A 20120-nucleotide genomic window follows, 5' to 3' on the forward strand; every position below is an offset into this window, starting at 1 on the left:
CAGTACCGCCAAATATCAAATAACTACGTTTCCTTTACCGACTGTAGAGCTAAAGTAATGCCATCTCTCGAAATATGCACGTCAACGCCTTGGTCTTTTACATTGCGTAGAAGTCGAAAAATAGCAAAGTTCTTCTGACATATAATAACTCGCTGATGCGCAAAATGTTTTTGCTATGTCTCCGAAATGATTGCTTCATTCGGAGATACTGCAAATGATGATGGCACAACTTCTTCGAGTGTGCAAGCCGCAAATCTCTTGTGTAGTTAGAAGTTATGGAACTCGTAGGTTAGTTATCCTCATTTTGCTGTCGACTTGCAGTAAACCTGTTCTTTCTAGCGGCATTTTTTACACTTTCTTATTTTTTTTCTTTATTCTCTTTGATGATAGAATAAATATATGTTTACTTTATTTCAAGTACTAAAAGTGTAATATATGTATATTGCTAGAAAGAGAGGACCCAATACTTTCAATGTAGAACGTAGTTTCTTTTAAAGGTACCAACAAGATCATTATGAAACCTTAAATGTTTTACCCAATGCATCGCAGAAAGAAATCAGACGGGCTTTCCTCAGATTGTCTAAACAAGTATGTTATAAATAATATAGATAAATTATTTTTATAATTGAGATAGAATTAAATATAAAATTCTCTTTAGCTTGTCTGATATAACGAATCCAAATATGACGTGCTTTTTTCTATTCTAACTATTCTATGATATTAAGTCGTATAAATTTTTTGCTAGCTGCATCCTGACATAAGTGGAAAACACAGTCATACTGATTTTGTGAGGTTGAATGAAGCTTACTCGATTTTGGGAAAAGAAAATACCAGACGCCAATACGATTTAAACTTGAAATATACTAGATGCAATCCATCCTATACATATAATTCACAAAACAGGTAAAATGTGTATGATATTTTAGAAAATTAAGTAAATCTTTAATATAATATTCTTTTTTCCAATTTTTTGTTAAACTTACATATTTTACATATTTCGGAGCATAGGACACATATGCACGTAACATATAATACTAATAAGAATGATAAATCAATCGATGAATCTTGCAACACGTGCTTATTAATAATAATTAGTGATAATTAATAATAAATGATTTTTGGGACAAAAGTTACTTTACTCTAATTAAACGTTCTCAACATTTGTAACGTCAAGTCTATCGCACTCTACCTTATATGTGTATGTATACATCAAATATAAAATGTGAATATCATATAACAATTATTATTAACATGATTATTATCACGATGTAATGACACGAGTGATCGCGATAAGTTCGGAGTAACCTTTACGAAATAATAACATAATCGAAATAATAACAAAACACTTTGAAAGATGTATAAACGCTATGCGCGAGAAAAGAAAACTTTCGTATTTTCGCGCGCGTTAAACGATTACGTCATGGCAGCCATTTTGATTCTACAAACGCGGAATCGGACCACAGTGTTGGTCGGAACGTGGACTCGGAAGCTTGAGCTTTTCAGTTGAGCTGTTCAGTTAGTTTATGTGTTGTTTATTGTGTTGCGCGCGATTATTTATCGGGATTCTTATGTCGCAGATCGTGATCGAGCATTGTGATATTGAAGGAACTTAATCGGTTAATCGCTGTGATTGAGCCGCGATACGTTACGGGTCATAAAATTATATTGTACGTACGACGACTGTATCGTAAAATTATGATTATAAAAAATGCTCTTGTCCTCATCACATCTGAGTTATTTTACGTAAAGAGAATAAATATCCTATGTTAGATAACGTATAATATCGTATAATATCGGGAGTGGCGAAGAAAGTATCGGGCGATTATCGTATTTATATACTTTGATACAGTTTTTTCGTCGGTGATGTGAACGGGCGACAGTTTCGTCAAGTGAATTCCGCGCGACCGTAGTTCGGAATTATTGTATTATGTTAAATATAGTAAAATTATCGAAAAGATCTCTCTCATCTACAAGTGTAGCATTGGAAATGTCGAAAAAAGTATCGGGCAAGAATCGTATTATGCGTTGATACAGTATTATCGCGTTGATAGTGTGGAATACGTGAGAGTTTCGTCAAGTAAACTCCGTGCGACCGTAAGTCCAAATATTAAATAAATATTCATTTTAAGGGCACAGAGATTGTGCCTTTTTTTACTTCATTTATTGTTTATTGTTTATTGATTATTGATTATAAAATTTATTGTTTATTGATTATAAAATACAAATTACTGTCTGCTTTAAAATTTGTAGCAATGTTAGATATGTATATAATCACTCACATTTTCTATGTTTTAAAACATGTAGGTATATAAAATATGTAAATTTCAAATAAATCGATGAAGTGGCTCCTATATATCGAATATTGACTATATATTAAAAGGGACAATATTTAATTGATTATACAATATGGAAACAAATGTTATTTTTTGGATTTCTGTTTTTGCATCATCGGTCTTCTATTTTAATTAAAAGTCTAAAAATTTAAAATTGTCAAAACTTAATATATACTTAATATATATTGTTTTAAAAATATATTTGAAACGAATCATAATTCAATGGTTATTTTCAGTGATTATTATAACGTCGAAATAGAATGTTTTGAATAATATTTTTCTAAAAAGATTATTAAGAAATTTAGTTTTACTGTTTATTTTATATATTGCATAATTATTCGCAGGTATAAAAATTATGATGCAATTGATGCAGAATGGAATATATTGTTGCAGGCAATATGGAAGTCAATGGGAATATGAGGTGCGTTCAGCAGGAGGACCATGGCCACCACCTCAACAAAAACCAGATGCATCCTTTGGTCGTCTAATAGCTTTTCTGATCTTTGGGTTCGGGTTGGTACAAATTTATTTTATGTTTTATTCTACAAGAATGAGAAGGTCTATGATTTTTCGAAATGGTCAGTTAGAAAATGACTATCGACAGAGATATGTAGTGCATAAAAAACCCAATGATAGTCAATATGTCATAGAGAACATTGACTCCGTAAAGGATCTTAATGAGCACCTGTCTAGAAGAAGTAGTTGATTTTAATCTAAATTATATTAAAAACTCAATTAAAAAGTGTACATTAGTATACATTAGTATTCTTTAACACTCTTTCTCGACATCCTTTTCCTTGCTATTAAAACTAGAAATAAACGTAAATTTTTATTGATGGTTTAGGAAGAGGGATAAAACGCCTTTATATTTTTTCTTTATCAGACTTCGCTTATTTACTTAAAAAAAAAAAAATTGGAAAAGTATCATAATATATTAAATATTAAATATATAGGAAACGATACGTAAAAGTATAGAGAGAATGTTATTTCCAATCTATTAATCCATTATGTTTGAAACAATTCTTATAAAATTTTATTTTTTTACTTATGCAGATTGCATGTGCATTTAACAATATCGTAAAGGAAAGATGAAACACGAAACAAATATCTATTGTATCAATTATATATCTTCAATATTTTCTTATCAAACTAAACTTTTTTTTGTTACTTAATTCCAAAAATCAATTTTTTATTCTAATTTCAACTTTTAACTTGATTTCTTTTTTGCTCTTCACAATTTCTTTATATAACTAACGATTGCTGTGTGAGGCGAGGCAGGTGAAAAGATTGGTTTTCCTTCCTCGTCCACATAGTCGTTATAATTGAGTTTGTATATCGCATCGAAGCCAATTCGTGCGCAAAGTTTGCCGGAGAAAAAGGACGAGCAATCCGCCCTAACGTAATGAAATTCTTCTTCCTTTGCAATTTCGCTGCAAAGATAGATAAATATATTTATCGCTTATTTGAACGCATCGTTCACATTGAGCTTTAAACCTATTACTAAGACAATACTCACATCGCTTTATCTATGAGAGTTTTTCCAATGCCTTTTCCTCTCCAATTTGTATCTACCGAAATTATTTTGATCTCCAAAACATTTAAATCTCGAAATCGTTCATCCACGTTCACACTTTTGTCTATATGATGCAATAATCTCAGTATCTTCTTAAATTTTGCGTTTTTGCACGATTCTATATATTCTTCGTCCGATAGGGATGGGGGATCTGCTTTACCTGTAACAAGAAAATAAGATAAATCTTTTGTATAGCTACATATAAATAATTTATGTTAAATGCATATAATTCCGATAATGCAACATATGTAGTTTAACATACAGAACTGTTGTCATTTAGTAGACATTAATACGCGGTTATTAAGTTAAAATGATTGATTAAAGTTTCCTTTTCTCGTGATGTAAATTATTTGTAATCAGAGGCGGCTATTCGTGACGGTTCAACATAATAGGTTTTTTTTTAGTTCTACTCATTGTTAGATTCCAATGCTTACATACACATACGAGGTTTTAAAAATAAAGTCGAAAGATTATTTTAATAGATACAGTCCCGCATATACATATGTATATAGCACGTACATACGTACATACCACGCAGGGCATTTGTATATTGCTTTAACGACGGCTATTAATTACTGGACAAGTCATGAATTAAATTAACAACTGCATAATTGATACAGCGGATAAACGGTACACGTGCTACCGTTTAAAAGTCCAGAAAGAGAAAGAGAGAGAGAAAAAAATATTACACTTCCATACAGCATGCTTCAACTTTTTTTCAGTTTAAAATATAATAATTTATTTTTTGTGTGAACAAAAAATTCAATGCAAGATATAAAATATTTCGACTTTTTTATTGAAGAAAGAGAAATCGATTCTATAAATTATTTAAATAACTATTAATATATATATATGCTTTTCAGTTTAGTGAGATATTTTCTTTAGTAAGATATTTTTGTTTTAGTAAGATTTAGTAAGATATTTCCTTTCTCTCTTTCTCTCTTGCGAGAGTGCGTTACGTAATACTTTCTATTTTTATAAAACTGAAATTACTCCTTATATTAAGAAATTAAATGGATAATGTAGAAAAAGATTCAGTTAATATTTTCCTTAAACATTATAAATCGTAATATATTACATGTTTCACATTACTGACTTTCGGTATTATTTTTTTCATTTGGAAACATGATATCCTTTTAATCTTTTAACATAAAGATATATAATATTTTTTTATATTTTTTAAAACTTTATTTTAGTTTTAAAAAATATAAAGTTTATTTAAAAAAATACTCATTTTAATAAGTTTTCCGTGCCATTAACTTAAGCCATTATCTATATTATTATTTATCTCTATATCAGTTAATTGTTTAAATTATTAATTACTATTTTTCGTAATTGTTAGCATGAGAGAGAAAGAGAGACTCGCATATATGCAATGCATAATGCATATAGGCAATGCAGTTGTAAACTAGCTAACTTTGAAATATCGCGTAGACTTGTTGGCGTATCTTATATAGATTTAAATGTAACTATCAGCAAGTAAATCTATGATGTAATTATTTTTTTAAAATCACAACCGGTATAATTAATAACTTACGAGATTCGTAACACTTTACGTAACATCGAATAGTATACGTACCGTTGGACTTCTTCAGTTTCTTCCCTCTGCATTTATTTGCATATGTGATAGATCTCAAATTAAATGGTAATTTTTGCATCTGTTCAACCGAGACATGTGCGTATTAAAGGAAGATGAAAATAAACATTTATCTTCAATATATTAACGGATATATATCGATGCTTCTTTGATCAAATATAAGACATTAAACTAACAAGATATTTAATATAATATTATAGATGATTATATATACATATATATATATATATATATATACATATATAAAATATTTTCAATCACACTTCAATTATAACATCGAGATCAAAGCAAGAAAAAGTTTAATAAATAAATATTGATTATTCAATCTTTTGTGGGATAATTAAAATAATTATAGTCTTCGCTAACATTTATTTCTAAAAATATGTGCATAATGAACACACTTTGTACTGAAAAAAATACAAGATTATTTAGATGATGTATGAATATATACGAGAAGTTTATTGAAATTTATTGCAAGTATATTTAATTGCTGTTTTTATCTTAAGATTTAAATAGAAGATGTGTCTACAAATAAAGAAGTTTCGTAGAGCATTTATCATACGAGAATAAACATTTATTTTTATCTTCCTCTATATGATATACTCGTATCTTGGTTGAGTAAAAAATTATCATTTAATTTGAAATTTATCGTACACGAATAAATGTATAAGGAGAGAAAATACTGAAAAATTCAACGATAAAATTGCCGTTATGATCTTACCATTGAGCAGGACACCGATAACCGCACCATTCGCAGTAACTGCCATTAAGCTCAAGTTATTTTCGAACGATGAATCGCTGCAATACTCCTCCAGTTCTGTGCAAGTACTATCCTCGCCCTCCGGGATTAGTTGAATACTGTAATTAAGTGGTTCGTCTCTAAAGAAGAACCTTCTCAGGAATTTTAGCACTTTTAATTTGTCATCCTTGGTAATTATCTCAATGTGATAGTCCATACTACTGTCCAATCCATCGGCCGAATCGGCCAACTGAAATAAAAATGTTGCAAATTTAAGGATATACAGTACCGGCCAAAATTATATCTCCTTTTGATTTTTTCAGCATAACTTGTTTAGTGCACGGATCTCTATCAAATCATAACATGTTTTGAAGGTTGGTATAACATTGAATTATAATTCAATATATGTTATACCGTCCTTCAAAATATGTTATGATTCGTGTAGAGATCCGTGCACTTTAAAACAAGTTATGCTGAAAAAATCAAAAGGTGATATAATTTTGGCCGGTACTGTATGACACTTTAGAGAAATTTATTTAATATTATAAGAGAAGATTATACGAGATATATTTTTTTCGCGTTACTTTTTATAATTAGATATATTGGATATATTTAGAAATTACAAAAAAATTGATTGGTATTTTACGATGAATCAATATTCTATTCTGAAAATTAGCGGCATCGAATGTCATTATTTGATAATGTAAATTAAAATTATTTTAATTAGAGCTATCTGTACTTGATAAGATTATTGAGTTGATCAAGATTGTAAAGCGCATTGATTATGGCAATAGAATATTTATTGTTAGCATAATTTGCACGAAAAACTATAACATAATTCTCAGATCGGGAATTCGATGGAGACTTTCATAAATGAGAGTGTTCTTTAACTTGTTACGCTGATGTTGATGCGCGTATGACACTCCCATTCTATTTAATGCCGTTTTATCGCGTTTTATGACGTTAATCGGTCATTGAGCGGTCAACGTCACCTAGTGTTAATTTGTCATTGATCTACTTCCAGGCTGTGATTTATAAGAGTCGATAAGATCGCTCTTGTATGTGTGACGTGCGTTTTGGCACGAGCTTCGCAAATAACACAGACTAAAAAAAACGTAAGATGCATTGCAGTCTAAAGCAAAATTGTAAAGAGCATGATTTGTTGCAGAATGTCTACTTTTAGACATCTTTTTAAGGATTTAAGATTATGAATCTTGTCTTCTAGGTGTTTGCATTGTTATCGCAACACGTTGTTTAAGTCATAAATGCGAAACGTGTAAAACACCTTTGCCTTGAATATTGTGCTGTTATTATTCGTGTGTAGCTCGAAATGTCCTTCCATCAGCAAATTATTTCGAAGATGATGGTTAAGTAACGTGCTGATAATATTTGTCGCAATTAAGGTAACCGGTACCTGAGCATTACGCGTCGTTGCGTTTCTATAAGGATGCATTGTCTTTGTCATCATTTGAGTTACATCACGCCAAGGGTAGCAGATCCTTACTTGCACTAAGTTATCTTACGTTCAACTTCTTTCAGTGTAATTAATAATCTGCATAATAATCTCTTATTTCCGACAATTGCCGTGGGAAAGTGATTAGATCATCGCGCTGGACATTTTCTCATGCATTACACGAAGAGCGAAAAGTGTGAACCATATTCCTCCTTTCTCTCTCTTTCTCTCTACAGAAATCTCAAAGAAAACCGCCAATGTGTAACACATAATATAAATAATAAAAGATTATTATGACAGCCGCGAGTCGAAATTATACTGCTGGAGTATCACGATTTTGTAAAAAAAATAATATTCATCCAACTGTTCAATTCGATTAAAACACAATTTTCTATATCTATATGACATTAAAAATTTAAAGCCCTCCGAAATTATATTGAATCTAAAAAATATCTCGCGATATATTTAAATTAAATTATCATGCCTTAAAATTTATATTTTAAATTTTAAATCATTATAATACAATGCGCAATTTGCATCAATCTCAAAAAATTTTTTTAATTTTTAAAAGCAATATGCAATTGTCCTCTGCATTTTTTTTTATTGAGTCCATCCTAATTTCTTACCGAATATCTTATAATCTTCGGTGCTTCTTTCACGAAAGTAGTGGTAATAGTCTTGTCGCTGTCGATACGCATCACATCGACCAGATTTGACGCATGTATTTTCTCCATGATGAATAATATTGAGATTCACGAACTTTATTGCACTTCTTCGTTCAATATGATAAGGATATCGGAATAACTTTCGAAAACTTTTTCGCGAGAACGTCGGTATAAGTTGCGTATAACAATTGCTTCTAGAGAAGCAACTCTTAAGCGCTTAGAGTACGATTCTGTCAGTTGCTGTCGTCGAATGCAGCGGTAATCTAACATTGTGAGATAGCACGCCGTCTATCTTATATACACTCCGTAATAGCGGCAGAAGGCGTTCTTACAGGTTCAGGGACAGAGATATATAGTTTAGGATACTTGGGATTGGTAACGCCTCCGTTCACATTTTAATATTGAAGTATATCTCTCGATCGCGACTATCATCATATAATTATGCTAAAGCTTTGTATAATTTTGCCACAATTTATTTCATGATAAGCTATGTAAATCAATGTTTTTACCACTTTTTCATTGTAGAGCAACATTGCATTCGGAATGTAACACATTTTCTGAAATATAATATAAACATAATATTTTCTGAAATAATATAAATATATTTCATATTTTATATGTTTAATGTGTGGCCTACTTAATTCGCATTTATATTAAAATATGCAAGTAAAATTTAACATTAAATATTTTTATAGATAGAATAAATTGCAGATTGTTTAGTGCGTGATTCTACATTGCATGCAAGTAGATAATAGTCCGTAGGACGACATGATTTCAGATCGATTTGCTATTTAGAATTTATAGAAAAATATACCATCGCGTGTTGTATACGAAATTGGAGAATAACTTCCGTTTGACATTGATGTTTGACGTAACACGTCGTGCATATTGTAAGAAATAATGAACGTTAATTGGTACATCCGTAGTTTTAACACTCAAACGTACTTGTTCCATTATACACACTAGACATTATCCAACATCAAAAAGCGATTGAGAATTAACGAAAAGTTAATATTTATCTTGCACTTATTTATATGCACGTGTATTACGTTTCTTGGAACGAGACGAAAAGTATTGCAAATAAATCCGTCCAATCGGAGCCCGACTTGCCGTCCGTTCTTGCCGAACCGATATGTTCTTGTGCTTAATGAGCGAATAGAAACATGTAAAATTAGTATCGCTTCATTATTCCATCTGCAATTTTAAATTAAAATAATGATCGAGCGATCGCTACCATAATCTACCTATAGCTATTGTAATTTGCATTGTGTACGGGAATAAAAAAACTGATTTATCGTAGATATGAAGAAAAATATCTTGCTATTATGACATTTTGCGTTAATATCGTGCTATAAAACGGGATATGCTGAAGGCAGCAACGACTGGTTACTCCCGTTGATCCATAGAAAGTCGATAGAACTGATGACCATGTCTGAGTATCTGGTTGTGAGACGCTATTCTGGTAAACGACTACCGACAGCTGTTCGATGTTGTTGCACACGTATTTTGACATATCAGAAAAAAAACATGCGTAACGACACGAGCTATCGATAGCCACGTATAGAATAGCGCCCCTAGAATAAGACATGTCAGTGTTAAACCAATATTGTCCAGGAACGGTGACTAAGTCGTGCGAAGGTGCGGCTAAGAATTGCGAAGCATCCCGATGGTCGCGTCCTTTGATCGCGAGATTCGATAAGTGAAACTATCGATAAACGGTCGACAATGAAATATAGGAGTCGTTTATTGAGCGTTTTTTCTGTTTCTTTCGAACCGGATGCGGTAACCGGAGTCCTAAACCAATATTCTAATTATAATAACAGTTTTCGCGTTCGACGAATGAGGAGGGGATGAGGAGGTGAGCAACAGTAAGTGAACGGTAAAATTTTGTCGTACGAGGAATGGAACCTTTAGAAGATTTATTAGAACAATTGTCCTTGAAATGCAAGGATAAATTGCATATATTTTAAATGTATCAATCGCTTGAAATATTTCTCTTGGACTGACGTAAATTTTTGTTTTCTTAGATAATTTCTAACATGAACGCGAATTGTATGTTAATAAACTACTACAATTTTTATTACTATATCTTTATATATATCCGATATTAATTTTTTAATATCATTCTCTCTTAGTCGAGTGTTTTTAATTTGCTAGATTGGCGCGAAACTCGATCGCATCTCGATGATATTGTATATCTACCGATATATCAAATATGCCGATATTCAAAGTGAAACTTTGTTCAATCATTCTTTATCATTTACAAAAATTATTTTTGTTACATTTATAATAAATTACTCATAAAATTAAATTATAGAAAAAATGCGTCAAATAGACAGATGACACAAAAAATTGGCGGTATAATAGGTGTTTGCTACAGTGAAAAAAAATGTTGAAATCGTGCGAAAATATTAGTATAAAAAGAATGATAAATATTTCTCATGAAGGTTTAACCGCGGAAATCGTGTACATTCGACCGTTCAATTAAATTAAATTGGTTCGATAAAAATATCCGCAAGCACACGTTCCTCGAATAGGTATAATTTATTTCGACCTTAATCGGACCACAATCAAAGATTGGGAAGGTCAATTTTACCATTTTGACTCAAGGCGCGCCCGCGATTTATCTCGGAGCACCTTCAGCGTTGCATGGAGAACAGTCGCGATCGTAACGTACTATACGTTTTGATAAGTCAGTTTTAAAGACACTACAGGCGTGATACTATGGCCTTGAGTGAACGGTCAATAGGTTTTTACTATTGCGTCTATCGAATGCATATGCCGTTCATTATATGAATGACGCTTCAGCAAAAACGAAACGGTTTCAGATACACGATCGGACACACCCCTCCGTTTATACGATAAAAGTAGAGAAGCTGTGTCAAAATAATGACGTAACATTTTTGTTCCTCATCTTAGCTAAAAATTCAAAGTAAAAATTTATATTTATTAGAGACTTCTTTATCGAATTGTGTCACAATTTTTTAGTAATATTATTTTTCAAGCTTCTGGAGCAAATAATCTTTTTTGAAAAAAATCGAAATTTGAGAGATTAATCTTGAAAACAATTAAAAGTATAATAAAAATCATGAAAAAATAAAAATGGAACAGATTTAGAAGGATAAAGATTTTCGAACTTTAAGAACTCTTAGATACGATTTAACATATAAATAAGTAACGAAATCCATGGGTTTTTGATGAATAAACTAATTATAAATGAACTAAATTAATATTAGTTTATATCAGCTCTGATAAATTGCATATTTAATTGCTAGGAAATGGTATGTCAGTTTAACGAAAGCATTATGTCAAATGCGGTATCTTTTATCTATACATTTGCATATCCCCTGTATCGTACGGAAAATATTAAATTATATACAGAAAATCTTGTTTTTCTAGTTCTGTTATTACTTATATTTAATATCTTGTATATTAGAAAAATGTTATTAATTAATGTTTAGAGGTTTCAAAAATAAAAATTACACTATTAAAGAGAAGATTAATTAATAAAAATTTGAAAATTGTAATCTATCCTCCGGTGTTTCATTTTTTTCGATAAATCGAAATTTGCAAGTCACTATTAATTTTAAAATTAAAATTGTGTTGAACGTCTTTGCACACATGTCGACAAACAAGTTGCCTTCGACGTGGCAATGTAACAAAATCCTTTGTGAAACTTGATTCACGACCGCTTCAAAATAGACTAAATAATCGTGAGATGTACCATATAATGAATTAATTACTCTAATAATTCTCAATTTATATTTTCGTAAAAGTCTCAATTTATTTTATCAATTTATTTCTAAAATTGTTAAATAAAAATTTCACCAGAGCAATATATTAAAATCAATATCATACATACATCTACTAATAATTAAATTAATTGAGTCGAAAAATCAATTTAATTTTAATAGTTTAAAGTTTAAATCATCAAGATGTGTTATGGTAACTCGAGAATCAATCTATGAAAATGTCTGTTTTCTAAGACAATCTTAAGTCTGTCGAATCTCCTTGAAATTATTTCGCGAGCTAATATTGATATCAGATTGCACGCAAGAATTAAACTGTTTACTAGACAGATGCACAGATACTAGACTGATGCGACAACGTAAATACGTATAAATGCAAAAGTTTAAGTAGAGTAGTAATACAATCATATACTGCATGGTTCTGTTTTCAAAATAAACCAATCACTCCTGCTTGATCAACCATAAAAGGCCATTAATAAAAAAATCAATTTTTAATATCTCATAGCTTTTTAATTTTATTTCTTTCTCAAATAAATTTATATTTGATAGAAAAGGAAAGCGGAAATATTGTAATAAAAAAAAAAAAAAAAAAAAACAGTTACTATTTTTGTGTATAGTTCATTAATTTTTTTATGTAATGAATCCACATCAGCTGACTAGAAAGAGGTGAAAGACAATATTTGCTTTCGCTAACACGTTGTGTCTATACGATACCATTATCATCCATTTCTTAAGTAGAATAATTATCATATATTTAAAAATACGCATTACAAAATGCTTAAGTATATTTCCGTTATGTTTTTGCATATCATGCAAGAGTCATTTTAGATTAGATTTAAGGTAATCTCAATGTATATTTGTGCCGTACAAAAGTAGGCAGTTGAAACAAGTTTTGAAAAGTACCTTGTCAAAATTGATAAAAATTAATAGCGCTAATGTCTGAAGCCATTCACATGCAAGTGCGTGATTGCGATCGCGATTGAGCGAAAATTTGTCGAAATAATGAGTGGATGCAAATAATGTATTCGTCGCGTATATCACACGAGATCTGCACACGCGTGTGCATTGCGTCACAGAACAGGATAAAGTACACACTTGACTGCATCTGCGAAAAGCCTCGTTCCGCTTCTGTTGCTCTCTGCTCTGTCCGATCCGCGTATTATTGAGCGCGCAGATGCCGGATGCTGCGATCTTGGTCGCCCGGGACGGATGTATAAGTAAATGTATAAGCACAAATTTCATATGTCGCCGAAAACGCGCGTTGCAAATAACAGCGGAGAAAATCGCGACTCGCACACGACTCGCAGCGCACTGTGCGTCGACAATAAATGTTTATTTTATCGCTGTGTAATGGTTATATACCGCGTGTTTAGTCATTTCTGTTTATCGTAATATAAAAATTGTTGCACTTTGCTTGACGATGTGTACGGGGATATCGAACTCTAGATAAGCGCGCTATCATTCGATGAGACATCAATTTTTCAATATATGTATATGATTAAATAAGAATATTTTGTAGCATTAAAGGCTACTGTGCGATACAGAGTGTCTCGGATTCACCGAGATACTTTATTTCAAAATTCTTTGATCAGTTTAAAATTTTTATCTGTCAAAGATTTAAGGGGGGAACCTGGTTTAGGAGGCTGAAAAATACATAATTTTTAGAATTTTTTTTCTCAGCTAAAATAAAACCAATTAATTCCAAATTTTAGGCACAGTTTATTATACATTTAAATTATGTAAAATAATTTTTTTATTAAAAAATATTAAAGTTTTATTTAAAAAATAAAGCTATATTGATAGTGCCCATTTTTCACTGTGTACAACCTAGCGATCGTAATTTTTGTCTGAAACAAAAAAACCAATTCATTTCTTTAATGTTATATTATTACCTTCTATTTAAACTAAAAAAATTAAAAGAAAAGCAAAAATTGAAAAACTTTTACAACTTTAAAAAAAGAAGTTACAATTTTCACGAAAAAATTGCGACTTTTCTTTACAAAAAAAATAATCTAATTTAACTTTTCTCAAAAATATTTTAGTTTAAGTAGAAGGTAATAATATAACATTAAAGAAATGAATTGGTTTTTTTGTTTCAGACAAAAATTACGATCGCTAGGTTGTACACAGTGAAATATGGGCGGCGCTATCAATATAGCTTTATTTTTTAAATAAAACTTCAATATTTTTGAATAAAAAAGTTATTTTACATAATTTAAATGTATAATAAACTGTGCCTAAAATTTGGAATTAATTGGTTTTATTTTAGCTGAGAAAAAAAATTCTAAAAATTATGTATTTTGTCAGCCTCCTAAACCAGGTTCCCTCCTTAATGTGCAAAATCAAAGATTTAATACTGTCTTTTGGGGGGGTATCTCTTAATTTTCAAAATTAATTATCTAGATAGCCAAGCGTCAAAGAATTGAATAAAAATCTATATGAACTTAATGTTAGATATAAGATTTTACATTCGAATTTATTACTTTTATTAAACCTTTTATTTTTGTTCGCATCTTTCAAGTTTTATTTTCGATAACTTTGATTTTATTTGAGAAAAGATTGATTTTAAATCGATTAGTAGAATCCGTAATCTGTAAATGACAGAAGCTGCGCGGTGTATAAGCCACCTTTTATTATCATATTGATATGATTCGATGATATTATTATATTGATATTGATATCGCGATTGATGTTTCGTGGCACGTGGTGTTCAATTGATCGTTAATGCGTTGGAATTGATTTTGATTGAATGATTCGAATCGACAGTTTAGCAACAATATTCGCACTGCTGTCAAGATTTGTTTGATCACGATATTTACCGCATCTACGGATATATATAATTTGCAATAATAAATTAAAAAATTTATAATATTTTTGATCACCATTCTTATGAAACAATTTATATGAAATAATTTCGGACAATTATTTTCATAATATATTCAAATATATTCATTCATATTCGTGCGTTCGTCTCGGCTTGACTTTCGTGTTTTGATGTTTACATAGGTATTCAGCAGAAGTTATTATTGGCATGGTAGCTTATATATAACACATACCTTGCAATCCGAACTTAGAATGGCCAGCACTGCTGCGTAGAATTAGGAAAATATTTATGATACTAAGATTTTAATATATATAGAATGTTTAATTACTGTAAAAAAATAAAATAACGCGTTCTAGTTATTTATTTTTATATTAATTTCAGTTTATATTAACATTTATACTATATTTAAATCACATGAATAGGTATTTAATTTATAAATTCTCATCTTTCATTATAAATGCTTGAGTTGTGATAAAAAATTGTCACATTTACATTCAAACATATATAGTTTACATTCAGACAAGGAGAATATAAATAGTATGGTTATTAATTATTCATGTTTATAATAATTACATATCAGATAGAAGAGCATGCACAGAAATAGTAAAATGATATCGCATAACACAATATGGGTAAAACCATCTTGTAATTAATCTGTACACTCGCTGAATTTTCGGTTAAATTGAGAGACATTTCTTTCGTTATCGCAAATGTGCATTTGTATTCACGACAATGATACTTCAACTTAAGAAGCTTATACTCAAATTTTATGAACGATTTGCAATGAATTACGCGTATAAAGAATGCCGAAGAAACGAAAGTACGTGCGGCGCGATGCCCGAAATAAAAATTAGCAATCTATCAAAAATTCTCTATAAATCTCCCCTTACGTATCCTTATACGTACCTTGTCCTGACGAACGGACATCGTTTCCTCGTTGAAAGACACGTATGACACCTTGTCCTCTTTAACGTACACTGCCAACTACGAACTGACAGTGTGAGAAGGATGATCAAGGGAGGGCTATTATACTATCCGGCGACATATAATATATGAGACTCCCCCTCGTTTATTTCTCCATTAAATTCGATTAGGAAGTGAGATCTGTGGTTATCAGAGTAAATGGTCTTCCCTAATCTCCCCTTGCACTGATGCTTTCGTGTACGGAGATCTGCTACCGCGTACATTGACTAATTTATTATGGCATTATTTGATGTAATATAACCACGCTCATAAACTGCAAAATTTTCTAATCAAAGTGCACTATTTTCTACTAGTGTATCTAATCTCCTACTAGTCGGAAATTAGATAAATTTTTATCAACATCTTATCTTATCTGCTTCTCTTTTTCCTTTTTTTCTTTTAATTAACTATATGCAATTCTCTGCGCGAATTCCATTTTAACCCATGTTAACACGAGTAATAAAAGTAAACGTATTTAATGACATTATCTTGAATCAATTGATAAAACGCCGTTTAATTAATTATTATGGATTTATAATAATACGATAGATGTGTGCGATTATTTGCGCAATTTACTTTCAAGCGTGCATACGATTTAAACAGGATTATCTTGCCGCAAAATCTCGTTTATATCAGTAGTGCTTTTATATTGCGATTAAAGAGCTATTTAATTTAATGGGATTAAAAGGCACGCGTTGACTTTATGTTAACGCGATTTACTTTTCACAGATTGAATCCCATCGCGAACAATTACTTTCAACGCGGAATCCGCTGCGAGATACCTTATCTACAATTTATGTGTAAGAATAATAATCCGTCGATCCCTCAGACATGTGTGTGTGCGTGTGTGGGAAAAAATCCTCGTCGCTCGTTATTAAATATCATTAAAGCATTGTTTCTCTATTACTTTTCCCGAGAAATTCGCGTATTTATTTTCATTAATATACAGAGTGAGTTTTTTAACTTGAGACTGCAAAATATCTGGAAAACTAAGCATTATACGAAAAAATGTTCCAAATAAACTTTCAATAGTTTCGAGGGTGCAATTCTATTCCGCAGAAATTAGCCCCCTTCCGCCCCCCCCTAGCGGGTGGGACTGGGGGTAACTTTGAAATCTTAAATGGGAACCCCTACTTTTTATTGCAGATTCGAATCCATCAAGAATAAAAAAAAATGGTTTAGAAAAAATTTACGTATTTTGGACGTAGAATTCGAATCTGCAATAAAAAGTAGGGGTTCCCATTTAAGATTTCAAAGTTACCCCAAGTCCCACCCCCTATGGGGGGCGGAAGGGGGCTAATTTCTGCGGAATAGAATTGCACCCTTGAAACTATTGAAAGTTTATTTGGAACATTTTTTCGTACAATGCTTAGTTTTCCAGATATTTTGCAGTCTCAAGTTAAAAAACTCACCCTGTATAATAAATTAAATCATTTGTTTGAGAAATTATTTTACCGCGAGCACACAGAATAATATTTGACTGATGAAAAAGTCTCTTTTCTTTTAATTGATTCCGAGATTAGTAAATTGTACAAGTTGTCCACTTTAATTCAAGTTACTCCAGAATAAGATTAAAAATTTTTAAGTCAGATTTCTTAAATATGTGTACATGCATGCTCAGTCAGAGAAAATTGCATCCGCAATAAAATGAGAGAATTCTTATGAAGACAGAATATGAACAAAATGAGCGCATATGTCCGCTATTATATTTACAATATGCAGTTTGCATAATTAATGCTTAACGAACAGGAGCTCGATATTGCGGTATAATTGTTTTATACCTTGACGCTTGATTAAATATTAACTATCTGATTTTTTTATGTTTTGATAGGATAAAAACGTTGAATTTCTTCCGATTGTTCAATTGTGCCTCATTTTCCCCGCTCAGACTATGCGTATATGTATCTTTAAATCATTTTTTATTTCGAATGAGATAATATATTTTATAACTAATAACATAATAAGATGACATATACATGCGTATATAACATGAACGTAGATAATTACATGTAAATTTGTCGCATACTCCGCGCATATTTAATTAATGTGCTCAAGTTACAAATCAAGTGTATACTATTAATCATATAAGTGCTATAATTGTTCCACATAATGCCTATAACATTAATAAATAATTATACTCAGAAGTGAATTCATTAGAGATATTATATGTCGCTTGCATTCTAGTTTTTTTGTTACAGAAATATTATACATGTTTTACCGTTGAATTTTTCAGCCGCTTTCTTTTTATGATTACGAGATAAATGTAAATAAACGATAATAAGTAACTATCATATACGATAACCGATTATTTATTTAATATCGATCCAGCATTTTCCAACTTATAATAAGTTGTCATGTTTGAACAAAAAAACAGAAGGAATATTTGTAACGTTTATATAAAAATAATTAAGAATTATTATTTGGTTATTTATGATTAGTTAGAGTTAATTATTAGTTTATTATTTATGGATGCAGACTATACAAATGTAAAAGGAAATGTTTATGAATAATTAAGATTATTTATGAATAATTATAATAAAGTTAATTATTATTTTATTTTTATATAGAGATACTTTTATATAGAAAATATAGCTTGTCGAGCTCACAAAGCGTACTCGATGTATAATATTTCCGTACAAGGATCTGATTACTTATATTTGATGAATATTACTTCTTATGCAAGAGTGGAATATGTTATTCAACACATCGCGAAATTGATTGCTCAACAATGTCAAGAATTTCCTATAAAAATTTTCGTACATTATTTTTATTAAAACGTCCGGCATTGACAAAGCGATTTACGTTACGAGAGTCGCGATGCCAAGGCTGACTACAATCCCCTGACTACAATCTGTCGTCTTTCTTTTTATGAGCTACAAATAATCCGCCCACAATACACACACACACACACACACACACATATACTCATTTCGAAGTAGTATTTCATGTATGCGATGGTATCGAGATTGTTTTTCAATACCAATGAGAGAAGAGATAGGGAATAATAGATTGTGACGATTGTCGAGAGATCTGTGACGCGTGATTAGGACGATTTGTAGCGTGGAATTATTTGAATAAATAATTGCAAATAATTATAAAAAGTAAATTTTTTAATAAATAAATTAATTAATACAGAATATAGCTAGATAAATAATTTAATAAATAAATAAATTAATTAATTAGCACAGAATATGGATAATTAAATAATTTAATAAATAAATAAATAAATAATAAAAATATAAATGAATATATTATTATGTCCGAGATTCTACGCGAAAAACTATAATAGCATACGCTACTATGTGAAGCGATGCAAAAGATATCTATTAAAAGCGTTAATTCCGTAAGTTCCTGGTAAATAACGTTTTTTCCCTCCCTTCCCGTTGCTACATTATATCTAATATGTATAACCATTATCTTTGCCAAGGATAAAAATCAGATTACACGTTCTTTCAAATTCCGTTGAATGCAAATCAGCTTCCTTACGCAATTTATAACAGGATGCTTTTTGCAGTCTTAGATTAATGTTGGCATTAATGTTTATTGGCTCACCTCGATAAGTGAGCATTTACTATAGAAGCGCTCATTGAAATATCCTTTTTTACATTGCAAAACGAGTCATACATTTTGACTAACAATAATTGAATTGTATTTATCATGATTGACGATTAAAATTTGTTGCATTTTTTATCACATTTTCTCAAAAATGATTAATTTTTTTACTCTTTCATTCTTCTAATCGATCGTCAAAAACTACTTGTCTCATCATTATTTTTGTTAAAAAAGTGTTATTTCCGATTTTTCAATAGTTGTGATATCAAATCCATTAGAATTGAAAAAGATTAGTAAACATAAATGAAGTTTATCTTCATATATTTATATGTATATTAAACCGAATAATTATTCACATTTCAAACAAGAAACATTATTACGTAATATATTTTACAGAGCAACACGTATATCGATATATGGAAATGTAGAAAGCTTGCTGGCAACTGTTGATATAAATAATTGCTGAGGATATCTACAGCTTGTATTAATGAATTGTGTATCTGCTGAGCAGATCTCGTAAGAGTATTGTGGACAAGAGACAGAGAGAGACTAAGTACAGGAAAGCAAAAAATAATAAATCAGTCGTAGTTTTAATTTTTCCTCAAAAAATTGATTTTATAACAATGTCGTGGTTTCTTTGTAGTACCGATATAAACAATTTTTTTAAATGTT

At 30.5% G+C, this 20120-nt stretch overlaps 2 protein-coding genes across 6 annotated transcripts; one reads left to right on the forward strand and one right to left on the reverse strand.

Moving 5' to 3' along the window:
* The first annotated feature begins 73 nt into the window (after positions 1 to 73).
* LOC145944191 (dnaJ homolog subfamily C member 4) lies at positions 74 to 19929 on the forward strand. 3 transcript variants are annotated; one of them, XM_083052388.1, is made up of 5 exons: positions 74 to 288; positions 498 to 588; positions 746 to 903; positions 2727 to 2846; positions 19845 to 19929. In XM_083052388.1, the coding sequence occupies exons 1-5, from the start codon at positions 215 to 217 to the stop codon at positions 19912 to 19914; spliced, it is 513 nt and encodes a 170-aa protein (XP_082908514.1). In that variant the 5' UTR covers positions 74 to 214; the 3' UTR covers positions 19915 to 19929. The 3 variants fall into 3 exon arrangements, with proteins under 3 accessions (XP_082908514.1, XP_082908513.1, XP_082908515.1); XM_083052389.1 differs by lacking the exon at positions 19845 to 19929 and adding an exon at positions 14209 to 14257 and having other exon boundaries at positions 75 to 288; XM_083052387.1 differs by lacking the exon at positions 19845 to 19929 and having other exon boundaries at positions 2727 to 3088.
* On the reverse strand, positions 3024 to 16106 carry LOC145944187 (arylalkylamine N-acetyltransferase 1). 3 transcript variants are annotated; one of them, XM_083052380.1, is made up of 4 exons: positions 15840 to 16106; positions 6225 to 6492; positions 3850 to 4066; positions 3024 to 3763 (listed from the first exon to the last, which is right to left on the reverse strand). In XM_083052380.1, exons 1-4 carry the CDS (start codon positions 15858 to 15860, stop codon positions 3565 to 3567), a joined length of 705 nt encoding a protein of 234 aa, XP_082908506.1. In that variant the 5' UTR covers positions 15861 to 16106; the 3' UTR covers positions 3024 to 3564. The 3 variants fall into 3 exon arrangements, with proteins under 3 accessions (XP_082908506.1, XP_082908504.1, XP_082908505.1); XM_083052378.1 differs by lacking the exon at positions 15840 to 16106 and adding an exon at positions 13205 to 13617; XM_083052379.1 differs by lacking the exon at positions 15840 to 16106 and adding an exon at positions 8322 to 8860.
* Positions 19930 to 20120: the final 191 nt, after the last annotated feature.

This window comes from Prenolepis imparis, unplaced genomic scaffold (assembly GCF_030444845.1).
Source record: "Prenolepis imparis isolate NDT839.2.m4 unplaced genomic scaffold, iyPreImpa1.0 SCAF_12, whole genome shotgun sequence".
In the NCBI taxonomy this organism is placed as follows: Eukaryota; Metazoa; Arthropoda; class Insecta; order Hymenoptera; family Formicidae; genus Prenolepis; species Prenolepis imparis.

What these genes read in the sequence shown, in the direction of transcription:
- LOC145944191 (XM_083052387.1), top strand. Translation starts at nt 215, where the DNA reads ATGATGATGGCACAACTTCTTCGAGTGTGCAAGCCGCAAATCTCTTGT. An exon ending in AGAAGTTATGGAACTCGTAG is followed by an intron (nt 289 to 497) that starts GTTAGTTATCCT and finishes TTTCTTTTAAAG; the next exon opens with GTACCAACAAGATCATTATG. An exon ending in ACATATAATTCACAAAACAG is followed by an intron (nt 904 to 2,726) that starts GTAAAATGTGTA and finishes ATATTGTTGCAG; the next exon opens with GCAATATGGAAGTCAATGGG.
- LOC145944187 (XM_083052378.1), bottom strand. Translation starts at nt 13,351, where the DNA reads ATGAAATTTGTGCTTATACATTTACTTATACATCCGTCCCGGGCGACC. An exon ending in CTTTTCGCAGATGCAGTCAA is followed by an intron (nt 6,493 to 13,204) that starts GTGTGTACTTTA and finishes TTTTTATTTCAG; the next exon opens with TTGGCCGATTCGGCCGATGG. An exon ending in TATCGGTGTCCTGCTCAATG is followed by an intron (nt 4,067 to 6,224) that starts GTAAGATCATAA and finishes TTCTTGTTACAG; the next exon opens with GTAAAGCAGATCCCCCATCC.